Raw genomic sequence first — 13,074 nt, forward strand, 5'->3', positions numbered from 1 at the left:
CCCAAGACTTGATCCCTGGGGGACACCACAGGTATTTTCAATTTCCACAAAGTCGTCCCTTCCTGGCAAGTATGTATAATCAGACAACCTTTCCTGTCAAAATAGGTGGATCTTCACCATGTTGAGCAATAAAACCCACCTGACTTTCTAACAACAGGCAGAGTCTAGCTTGTGAGACTAAACTACTTACAACTTAACAGGTGAGAGGCGGGGCTAAACTGCTATAGGCTGATTGGGCGGAGCTAAACTGCTGTAGACTGAATGGGCAGGGCTAAACTGCTGTAGACTGAATGGGCGGGGCTATTAACAACACACTTGGAATCACTGTATTAAAACTTTGTGTTTTGTTGTTTTTACACAACAGATGAACGTAAACGCTTTTGCTGATAATGAGCTTAATTTATTAAATAAACATAAATAATAACAGACAAAACAAGCTTCAATAGATTCAAAGAATTGCACAGAGTCCTCATTTTATCTACATATACAAAGCAAACTTCTTCATTAACTGTTAAATAGTTTAAAACATTAAATAAAATCAGGTGCTCTAATAAACTGCAGCAGATTAATCTGGTCTAGTATGCATGCACACATTATCTCCTTCGAGCTAAACTGATTTCATGTTCTGTTGAGTTGTGTAGGAGAACGTTCCAGAGGGTGAAGTATCGTCCATGATGCCAGTGTAACGGTCCGGTCAGATGCGGCCCCCTGGTGGACAAAAGGAGAAACATTCATTTAACAGTGATATTAATTTTATAGATTATTCTTCGGTTGTTCTGCAGATGTGAACGCGGCGTCTCCAGCTGTTCGAGTTATTGCAGCCTTGTATTTTTAATATTTTGACACATCACACAGTCAATAATATGTGGTCGCTATGGTGATGCAGGAGAATCTGTTAAACTAGAATTAAGTTGACGTTAAAACTGCACTCTTAAAAATGATTCTTTAAGCGTTCTTTAGTTAAGGCAGTTGTTCTATAAAGAACCATGAACACTAAAAGAACCCTTTGCATGCTTAAATTGTTCTTATGGTAAAATGGTTCTTTAGTTTGATGGAGAAAGTGTTTTATATGGTTCTATACAGCACCAAAAAGGGTTCTGCTATTGTTACAAGGTTGACAAAATAATGATTAAAGAACCTTTTTGGTGCTATACAGAACCATCTTTTTTAAGAGTGTGATGTTAGCTGCTGCTAAGTTAGCACACAAGGTGATACTGGTGTTTTTGTTTTTGGTGTGTTGACACATTAAAGTATCTTATAAATAAGCCTGTAACGTCAGTCTCATTTCCTCTGCAGGTCCGAAAGGTTCTGAGCACAGAGAGTGGCATTTCACACTGACACGGTTCAAAACGGAACACTCACAAACCGCACTCTGCATTTGGTGGGATGACAGAATGACGTAGCTGTTCTCCGATTGGCTGATGGTTCTATGTTTATGTCTGTATCGATATAAATTACATAAATGACAGCAGAGCACAGTTTTAAATCCACTATTCAACAAACGGCACAACGTCCATCAGAACAACAGCAGCTACACGTTAAACAGCGCTGCTAACCAGGAGAGAGGAGCTGTTAGCATTAGCTTAGCTAGCATGCTCACCACAGAACAGGCCCGATTCTGTCTAACTGAAGCCACACTGATGAGAGTAACCAGTCTCACGAGTCCACACCAGCGCAGAACGGCACAGTACGGCCCTGAGAACCATTCGGTTCTACGGTTGAAACAAGGCTAATGTGTATATTTACATGTTTGAAATGACATTTAATTCTGAGGATCAGGTTCCATCTGTGTATAAATGTTCTCGGTTCTACAGAGGTCTAATTCTGGTCTCAGACTATTCAAGGTTCTCCAGTTGAACTGTTTCAGCTGCTCTGACAAAATAAACTCCAAACATCAGAACCTCCATAGTTTCTGACCTCTCCAGATAAACAGCTCAGTCATTAGAGCAGTGGGTGTGTCTGTTGGCATAAGCCCCACCCCCTCCCACCCACTGTACTCTGATAGGCTGTCCAGTTGTTATCAGAGCTGAATTCGTTAGTTAATGATGTAGTTAAGGCGTTTCACTCACCGCAGTTATACAGCAGGTTTATTTTGTGAATGTCCAGTGGACTCGGCCCGTCTCGCTGACCGATGGGGATGTTGGGGTCCGGTTTGGGCATGATGGTGGGTAACCCCTCCTCAGAGAAGGCGAACCTGCAGGAGCATTAACACGCAGTGAACATTCAGCAAAGCATACTCTCTTAAAAAAGATGGTTCTTCAAGGGTTCTTTAGTAAAAATGATTCTATACAGACCCAATAACACTCAAAGAACCCACTGTATGATTAAAGGGTTCTTTGCATCATGAAAAGGCTCTTCAGACTGATGGAGAATGTGCTGTAGATGGTTCTATATAGAACCTTTTTGAAAAGGGTTCTTTTCTCCAAAAAGAGTTCTTCTATTGTTAAAAGCTTGACATCATATGGTCCTATGTAGAACCATTTTCTTTACTAAAGAACCACTGAAGAACCATCTTTTATGACTAAGATGTGAGTTTCTATCACGTAATGTGTCACTAAACTGAGTCTTTTGGTCACATGACCACTGACCTTAACAAACAAATCCAACCTGTGAATTTAAGAAATACAAATTAAATGTGATAAAAAACCCAAACAGTTTGTTTTGGATCTTTATCAGAGCACATTCTGAGACGCGGCTGAGCAGGAATGAAGTGAGACTCGCTCCTGCTGTGATTTCTTATTCTTAGTTTTTACACGTATCTCTACAGTGTAAAGATTTTTTGCTTTTCTATTTATAATGTTTATATTGTTCACTGCTCACCATCCCATGGGTAACATAAATCAGTGCCTCATGTGAAATTCAGGTAAAACATCCTTAAATATTTTTGCTTTTATTTATTTATAATTCTTTATATTGTTAATTTTTGTGAAGGATAGAGTTTATTTTTTTTATCTTATTTTTACTTTAGTTTTATATATTTCCATGATGAACAGACACAGAAATGCTCCAAAATGACTGCAAATTTACATTAAGTGACTTAATGTAAAAAATGACTGTTTACATTAAGTTGTACTGAACTGGCATGTTTTTCCTTCTACTATAACGTTTCACGCAACAAAATACTAAAAACATTCTGCTTAAATATTCTTTAAATATGTGGCTTAAGGTCTCTTTCTTTCTCACAGCTGCTCTTTGATCTTTTATGTTTTCCCCCTTTGTTATTTATTATTTATTCTCTGTGTTCTGATTGGCCCTGTCTCTCCTGAGTTTAGGAGGTAGGGAATGGTCAGATTTGAGGAGCTGAACAAAAATGACCTTCCTTTGCTTTATTAATGAGTGCTGCTTGTTTATTTATTCTACCTGAATAAATAAAACTCACGGATGATCGTTTGACTGATGTCTGAATATTCAGTGTTAATGTTCACGGCTGTGTGCTCACCGGCCGTAGTGCATCACGGAGGAGTAGTCATACGCGGTGTTCAGGTTGTTGGTGTGGTACTTCCTGAAGTTGTGCTTCTGACCTGCAGAGACGTTAAACACAGGCTGGTATGCAGAGTTTCTGTGAGGACCTGAACTGAGTCCAGCACAGTCCAGTGATTTCACTGCTCCAGCACTCCAACCACACCTGCTCACTAACTCTGAGCTGAATCAGGTGAGGCTGAGCAGGAAACTCACCAAACTGTGCAGGAATCCAGCCCCCCAGAACAAGAGAAGCCCCCTCACGCCCCCCCCCCGCTTTAGAAGATCATAATCACTGTTTTTGTTAATGTTAAATCAATTCTGTTACAGATACATGAGTAAAGTAACTAATACTGTGGTTCTCTACAGCTCCACAGGCTTCAGATGACCAGCATGAAGCTGTAAAACGAGGAAATTTTAGACCAGAATTATGATTTATCTAGATTTATTAGAATATTAGAATTATTCAGTTTCTATTATGAATTATTCAGTGTCCTTTATCAATTATTCCATGTCCACTACGAATTAGAGTGTCCACTATGAATTAGAGTGTGTTGTGTGGTGTGTGACTGACCCTCCATGATGTTGTCCCACAGGATGGTGACGTATCTGTCGCGGTCAGAGCGGGACTGCTCGTGGACGAAGCCCAGAGCGTGCATGAACTCATGGGCGGCCACGCCGGACCACATACAGCCGGGGCTCTGCAGGGAGAGGGGCTGTCCCCCACCGACCATCCCCACGAATGACCAGCAGCTGGAGCATCACAACACAGACCACATCAGTCCACTGCTCAGGACCATCACACGGTCAGAGTCTCAGATTATTCCACTTTCTGATTACTAATAACTTTATGGTTGTTATTTTATCTTTGTGCTCCTTTATTCCTGATTTCACTACTGTCTTAAACTCTGCTTGGTTGTGTGTTACTTTGAAAAACAAACGCTGATTGTTTTATTTTGTTATTTATTATTGTCTCTTTGTTGTAAAGCAATTTGAGCAGCTTCTTTGTGTGGCAGGTGCAATAAAAATAAAGATGATTATTAATTTTGTTGTTATTATTATTTAACTTTACACAACACCCTTCAAACATCTGGACTGGATTGCTGAACGTGAACTGAGTCTAGTCTTGGCCCAATCCCATTTCACCCCTCACCCCCACCACTTAACCTTTCTGTTCTCGTCTAGGGGGAGGGGGTCCCGATTCTTGATGAGATAGAGGGGTGAAGTGTTGGGGCTACATGACCCTCCAAACGGAGGTTTTTCAGAGACTCCAAACAGAGAGTTATGAGAAAAAAAGAAAAACCGGCGAGACGGAGAACAAGAAACCAAAGAAACCCACAAATGTGAGAATTTTCTCAGTTAAAAAATTATGATACCCGTCATCTTATCTTAGTTTAATGTTGTTTCAGTGTATTTTGCTCCTTTTCTTCATTACAAGCATAAAAATCGCTAACAGTGCTGACGTCTCAGTAGCTAAATTTCCCGTTCCACCTTAAATGGTGCAGCAGTTACATTCTGGCTCCTCAGGCATCAGAACTGCTGCTCCAGGGATCTGGAGAATATCTGACTTCAGCTTCATATCACTGAAGAATTAGGGGTGGGTGATAAATAATTGCCCCCCTCTTTGAAGATCATATGATGCCCTAAATGTAACTAAAGCCCAGCAGCGAGGAGCTGAACTTTACCCTCCTCTGCTGTCACTGCAGACTGGCAGGGTCGCCTACAGATCAGCGCTGGTAGCTGTTAATGAAGTGATGCTCTTTTTATTTGAGGGTCCCATTTCAGAGGGAAGATCTCAACCACTACCCTGTAACTCAGTTCAAAGGGGCAACACACGAAAACAAGGGGGTAAAATTAAGAAATGGGACTGGGCCTTGGACTAAACAGCAGGCCGATGTTGATCCACCATTTAAATTCTTTTGTAGCTTAGGATTAATCCTGATCTGGATCTGGGAGACTGTCCTTCATGATATTTTAGATAGTTTTTATGTAATTGGAATGCATGATGAACCAAAACACACATCCATTATATTCCTTTATTTCAGCAACTAAAATATTTTAACTTGATTCTGATTCTGCTTGTGGTCAGACGTATTGATTAGTCATTAATCAGGCGTTAGCTGTGCTGTTGATCCTTCAGCTCTAAATTAAACAGATCTAAGCAGGTTAATGAACAGCTGAGGATCAGACTCACCCATAGTTGGGGTGGATGTCCAGGAAGTTGGACTGATGTGTGCGGGGCACAAACTTCACACACGTCCTGGAGGAGATGTCCAGCATTCCCATCTCTATGGTGATCCTGTCCATGGTGTCTGTAGAGGAACAACAGGCTGAGCAGGGATCGTCTCCGCGGGTTTAAAGCTATAATTCAGCGGAAAACTGAACTCCTCCAGTTTTTACACCTTTACTCCAAATATAGCTGATCAGCCAGTGTCTGAAGTTTGCTACCCCACCAATTAGCGTAGTGCTAAACATACCAAATGTATATGATACTTAACACAGTATCAGCCATCGCGATGTCTGAGTTTAGTCCATGTTTATAGATGACAGTGAGTCATACAGTGTCAGAAACCACAGAATCGTCTATCAGAGAAATATCTCCACACACTTTCTGATGATTAGACATGCAGCTAGCATCATGCTAATTGGTGGGGTATTAGCTTCCATTACTATATAGTTGGGGGGCATTTATTTTTTAATTTATTTTTGGCTAAACTATCGCTTTAAAATGAAAAAGAAGGGATTCAGACGCTCCCTGATTGAGTGTTTTATTATTTGTAGTAATGCACTGATCTGATATTGTTTATCTGATACAGTTAATATCAGCTAAACATGACTGATCATAATCAATACTGTTTCTCAGCTGTTATAAACTGTAACAGTGTCATTTCATAAACCTTCTATAACACTTTTATTAAATAATGATCACAGTCATGTTGACAAAAATACACTCAAAATGTATTTATCAAATATATGTTTGCCATGTATGAAAATGGCCAAGAATGTATTTGTTAAATATGTATATAAAGTGTATTTATCAGTATTAGTTATTATCTGTGTTCAGTTGAGTGTAATGAAGGTTACAGGTGTAACTAAACGTTCTTCTGTGATCTGCACTGTACCTTACATTAACCATGTACGTCTGCAGTCAGACTCTCACACACAATGTATTTCACATAAACAAGATATCAGATCATAACTGCATTTTCACAGAGTATCAATACCCACAACACTCGCTTCTGTCCTGATAAAGGATCATTTGATCAGATTTAAAATGAAGATACTGGAACACAAACTCATCTCTAAAGGTATCAGACAGTGAAGAGCATCAGACAGGATTTTCAGATGGATCTGATAAACATTTACACACAGTTATTTTTGTCTATGTAATATTTCCCCATACATTTTAAAATAAATGCATTTTAAAATATATTCGGTAAACATGGCAAAATATTCTGAAATACAGTTTAGTGTTTGGAATGTTTTTCAACTATATAAAAATACACATCTATATATTTTTTCCATATGGGCCAAAACATATGGTACAGTACATGATCCTCTGTCCAGCTGTGCTTATGTTTTGATACTGTAAGTGAGAGTAATATGAATACAGTGCCGACTCACCGTACTGCAGAGAGAGCTCGTAAGGCACGTACACAAACCCGTCCACTGATTTGGGCCACTTGCAGCTCTGTCCGGGGCAGGAGATGGTGCTGGAGGGTCCGGTGGTGGCTATATCCCCCTCTATCAGCGGGTAGCCCGTCACACTGGACAGCACTGAGTGAGGAGTCACACACACACATCACTGACCCTATCAGACGGTCTGAGTTTAACTTAATAAACACATCCTGAAACACACACAGCGTGAACACATCCTCAGTCTGCTGTCACTGCGCTGCACCCTCAGCACACTCACTGACCACACTCTGCCCTCTGATCAGCTCTCTTACTGACCACACTCTGCCCTCTGATCAGCTCTCTTACTGACCACACTCAGCTTTCTGATCAGCTCTCTTACTGACCACACTCTGCCCTCTGATCAGTTCTCTTACTGACCACACTCTGCCCTCTGATCAGTTCTCTTACTGACCACACTCAGCTTTCTGATCAGCTCTCTTACTGACCACACTCTGCCCTCTGATCAGCTCTCTTACTGACCACACTCTGCCCTCTGATCAGCTCTCTTACTGACCACACTCTGCCCTCTGATCAGCTCTCTTACAGACCTTTATTCTGCTCTGTTTACTCTACACTGTTTTAAAGATTTTTATCTTTGATTGTTTTTCACTCTTGAGCGCTTTGGTCCTCGTTCACCAGCCGCTCTGACGAAGAGATTCCTTCTTAAATCCACTGAGGCAGTTTCTCCAAGACTCCACTTTCACCAAAGCTTTCTCATTTGGGGTTTGTTCTCACACACTAAGATGGTTCTTCAAGGGTTCTTTAGTAAAGAAAATGGTTGTATACAGAACCATGAACACCCAAAGAACCCTCTGTATGCTTAAATGTTCTCAGCTTGGTTCTTCAGACTGATTTGGAAAGGGGTCTATATAGCACCAAAAGGGTTCTGCTATCGTTACAAGCTTGGCATCATTATAATAGCAGAACCCTTTTTTGGTGCCATAGAATCCATTTCAAAAAGCTTCCATATAGAACCATATACAACACATTCTGCATCAATCTGAAGAACCATACAGTTCTGTATAGAACTCTATATAGAACAAAAGGTATTGATAAGGTTACTCAGAACATGTAAGCACGTCTGCATGTTTTCAGTAATGTTATCTAGTACAGTCTCACTCAGTCTGCAGGGTGAATTCAGGTGATCTGATCTATTTAGATGATTTAAGATGATTTCAGGTGACTTTTACTCACCACGATTAGTCTCGAGGATTCTGTCCATCGGGTTCATTTTCTCTGGAGACATTAACTCCTCTGTGGAGTGAAGACACACACACACACACACACACACACACACACACACACAGACACACACACACACACATACACACACACACACACACACACACACACACAGACACACACACACACACACACAGACACACACACACACACACACACAGACACACACACACACAGACACACACACACACAGACACACACACACACACTGTATTACACCTTAAACATCTCCACAGCCTCACCATATACACATATATAACACAGAGAGAGAGAGAGAGAGACAGAGGGAGAGAGAGAGAGAGAGGAGGGAGAGAGAGAGAGAGAGAGAGAGAGGAGAAAGAGAGAGAGGGAGAGAGAAAGAGAGGAGAGAGAGAGAGAGAGAGACAGAGGGAGAGAGAGAGAGAGGAGGGAGAGAGAGAGAGAGAGAGAGAGAGAGAGAGAGACAGAGAGAGAGAGAGAGAGAGAGAGAAAGGTTACCTGAGAATCCTCGTTTGGCCCTCATCTTTATGTCGTACACTGCAGAGGAATTCTGGAGGAAAAAAGGCTAAAAGGTTAAAACTGCTCTGAACTCACAAACGTGTCTAAATGAAACATTAAACATCATCCAGTGTCTCCAAAATAATAAGTTTACTGGAGATCAAAAACAGTCTTTACTTCTTCTGTAAGTTAATGTTAAGACATTTTATTCTGAGTGATTTTGGAGCGTTTCGATTGGTCTGTTCGTGGTGAAACAGACCGCTCCTATACTCCTGGTGTAAAACAACAAAAAGTAAAAAAATGGAAAACAACCGTCTGTTTTACATCCTCTGAGCTCTGAGCACAAATCTAATTTTTGAATTAGATCAAACTACAGGACCAAGGACTTCTGAAATGATCATATCTCATTTGGATATATCGTTTAAAAACACCAGACTTCTATTTTTTAAAAAGAAAAAATTTAAATGTTAAAGAATCAGAATCTGACTGTGAATTAAAGTATTAAAATCACACTAAAGCTGTAATTTCACCGCTGCAGACCGCATCACTCTCTACACAGCTGCTATTTGACTGAGGTAATACAGCGTGAAGGTGCCGAATGTCCAGCAGTGCTCGGTTCCTGACCTGCAGAGGGAGCGTCCACACCTGCAGCACCAGCCCAAACACAATCCCCAAACCCAGCATGGTGAACTCAGAGCTTCAGACACAGGCAGGAGAACACGTTCTCCCTCAGCTCTAATATACACGGGCGCCGGAGAACCTCCCACGTCCAGCTGACGCTCCGCAGGCGTGAGCAGCACTGCGTCACTGCAGCACTGATATTAGGACAAAGCCTTAATTTGGGGTATCAGCCACATGATTACTACACACACCACCTTCACCACAGCACCATCAGCACCTTCACCGAGGACAGGTCAGCTTGCTGAGTCTGCAGCTCTGACTCAGCAGAACATGTCCTGGACAGCCTGGGCTCTAGACACCTGTAGGCAGGTGCCTTGGGACCCCCAGAGCCAGGGCCCCAAATTAGATATTCTGTACAGGTTGATGTTAAAGAACCGGTAACACTTTACAATACTGTTAATCAGGAACTAAGCAGGAATGAATAAGTAGTGCTGCATTAACACTTAAGTAACTACTCTTAACTACCAAGGACTACTAGTTAAATACTCAGTAGGTAATAGTGAACTAATGATTAGTGTAGTTCACTATTAACTAAACAATAACTACTGAGTCTCATAGAGAATTACTTAGTAACTATGGTTTCCTAGAATAACTACTCATAAATTACCGATCAATTCAACATCAATTGCTCAACAGCTGAGTCTGACAAGGTTTCTGCTGAACTACTAACTGATGTAGCATATTCCAACACTTGTAACAGCAGTAAAATACACTACCCAGTGTGCATCTCTACAATATAATGGATTATATCTATATATATTTCTATTCACAGAAACAGGTATCCCCAGAGAAGCCTGGGGGCATCACACCGCACTGTACTGACTGGTGTCCCTCATGTGTTTGTTTTGATCAGAAACCTTAAAAGGCTAATGCACTTCTTTATATTTGGCAGTGTGAACCAATTTGAACATCAGCCTACAAATGGGACAACTGCTAAAATACTACTGTATTCAGTAGACCAGTCTGCTCACCTCTCATCTTTAGAAAACACCATTCTTTTCTACAGGAGCAGGTGTGTCAGTGTTTCTTCTGAACAGTTGTTCTTCTTTAAAGTCCTCTTGATGGCAGGGTCAGTTGAAGAGAGGGCTCATGGAAATATCTGACTGTATGTGTCCCGCCTTCAAATTCACTTGGTTCTACATATTACCAAGTGATTATATAATTAATGTCTGTTAGATAATGAATGAGGTGTTGCTGTTCTTCCATAGGAGTTAATGATGATCAGGAACAGTATTATGAAGTGAAACACATGGTAAATCACTATTAATGAACTAGGAATTAATGATGATCAGGAACAGTATTATGAAGTGAAACACATGGTAACTCACTATTAATGAACTAGGAGTTAATGATGATCTGGAACAGTATTATAACATGAAATACATTAGAAATAAAAAACCCTAAATGAATGATGTACTGTAGTACAGAAAATAGCTAATAAAGAAATTTTGAAAAAAGTAAGAGTAAATAAGTTTTATTGAGTCCTTTTTATTTGTGAACAGTCCAAATGTGAAAACATCCCTGAGTTAGCTATATCACTGAAAATAATACACCCAAACAAAATGAAATCAAAATCTGCCACTACTACTGAAGGAGAAAGAGCTGAGACTGATTACAGTATGCTCTGCTAGTACATTAATTACATATTTTTCTGTTTCATAGCTGAGGCACAAAGTTTTACTGCCTATTAGCTTAGCTCACATTAGCTAAAGTAACTAGCTTGTTAGCATGCACTCATAACAAAACATCAGCAGCAGCTTTAGGTTTAATAAAGCACTAACATGTGCTTATAATTCTGAAACATCACGGTAAAACAGACATCATACAAGAAGACCAAACCCACTTAGCTCAGATTAGTTAGCGAGTCAGCTTAGTAGTTCAGCAGGGACCTTGTCAGACTCAGCCACTGAGTAATTCATGTTTAATTGATCGCTAATTTATGAGTAGTTATTCTAGGAAACCATAGTTACTAAGTAATTCTCTATGAGACTCAGTAGTTATTGTTTAGTTAATAGTGAACTACCCTAATCATTAGTTCACTATTACCTACTGAGTAGTTAACCAGAAGTCCTGGGTAGTTAAGGTTAGTTACTTAAGTGTTAATGCAGCACTACTTATTCATTCCTGCTTAGTTCCTGTTTAGTTGCTTATTAACTACAAAACAGTGTTGTAAAGTGTTACCAAAGAACCTATTCTGAAGGATATGTGTGCATGCATGTGTGTGTGCTCTGTTGTTAGTAAATTGTACTTTAACTTATGTCTAGATTTATTTTTATTTTCTATTTTTCTGCGTTCCTTCAATCACCTTCAAACACTGACCAGAACATCACAACCTACTGAGAAAACCAGCACAGACCAGCATGACGTCCAAACAGGTCTAAGCTGGTTTATGCTGGTGTGGCGCTGCTTTAGATGGTCACCCAGCCATAGTCATGTTGGTTTACCAGCATAATAGCATCCAAGACACCGCAGCCATGATTCACACTGTGTGAAAAGTTCATGATGAATAGGCCAATAGAAACGCTCCGTCACCTAAACCACACCTCTTTACATCAACTTACACTAGAAGGAAAAAAGGTTTTTGCCCTCTGATGAAAAGCTGCCAATATAGAGATGCCTGTTTATTCACTGTTAGCTCTGTGTTTAAAGAGAAAACAATGAGAAGGTTCTCAAGACAAACACTGAGAAGTTCATAACATTGAGCATCTGTTCTTAGGAAGGAATTCCTTCTTAGAACCCACTTATGCAGTTTTCATAAGATTCTGACATTCACCAGCGTCCTCTTATTTGGGATTAGTTCCTACACAAAATTAAAAAGATGGTTCTTCAAGGGTTCCTTATTAAAGAAAATGTTTGCATACAGAACCATGAACACTCAAAGAACCCTTTGTGTGCTTAAATGGTTCTCTGCATGATGAAATGGTTCTTATATTGATGGAGAATGTGTTGTATATGGTTCTATATAGCACCTAAAAGGGTTCTGCTATTGTTACAAGCTTGACATTGCAATAATAGGAGAATCCTATTACATACAACATCTTCTATATCAACCTGAAGAACCACTTTAACATGCAGAGAACCATTTAAGCACACAGTGTGTGTTCATGGTTAAAGAACCACTTTCTTTACTAAAGAACACTTGAAGAACTATCTTTTTAAGAGTGTAGATAAGAACAGACTCAAGAGCACAAAGGTGAGAACAGTTCTGTGCTTTAAGAACACGTCATGAATCTGACTGAGACTTTTTCTTAGGATCTTTCTCAAGAACACACTTAAGCAGAACACACTGGAGAACGAGGCCCAATGTCTCCAACCTCCTGTCTCATCGTTTGTGACGATGCTGCTTCAAACTATTCTCACATTATTCCAATGAGTGTAGATAAAGCAGTGAGCAGTGTGTGAGTGAGCTGAATTCTGTATGTCAGTCTCACCTGTTAGCTGGTCCTCACCTGATAAACACTGAGTGTGTTTACATGCACTCAATAACCCGATCATAATCTGATTTTTGCAGTTATCTGATTATTAAGTGGTCATGTA

General features: G+C 40.1%; 1 protein-coding gene across 1 annotated transcript; it reads right to left on the bottom strand.

The window, feature by feature from the left end:
* Positions 1-574: 574 nt before the first annotated feature.
* On the bottom strand, positions 575-9,548 carry LOC118809517 (high choriolytic enzyme 1). The gene is made up of 9 exons (XM_036572917.1): positions 9,481-9,548; positions 8,857-8,908; positions 8,332-8,391; positions 7,084-7,236; positions 5,654-5,771; positions 4,034-4,212; positions 3,440-3,521; positions 2,070-2,194; positions 575-708 (listed from the first exon to the last, which is right to left on the bottom strand). The coding sequence occupies exons 1-9, from the start codon at positions 9,538-9,540 to the stop codon at positions 695-697; spliced, it is 843 nt and encodes a 280-aa protein (XP_036428810.1). The 5' UTR covers positions 9,541-9,548; the 3' UTR covers positions 575-694.
* Positions 9,549-13,074: the final 3,526 nt, after the last annotated feature.

This window comes from Colossoma macropomum, unplaced genomic scaffold (genome assembly GCF_904425465.1).
Source record: "Colossoma macropomum unplaced genomic scaffold, Colossoma_macropomum, whole genome shotgun sequence".
Lineage (NCBI taxonomy): Eukaryota > Metazoa > Chordata > Actinopteri > Characiformes > Serrasalmidae > Colossoma > Colossoma macropomum.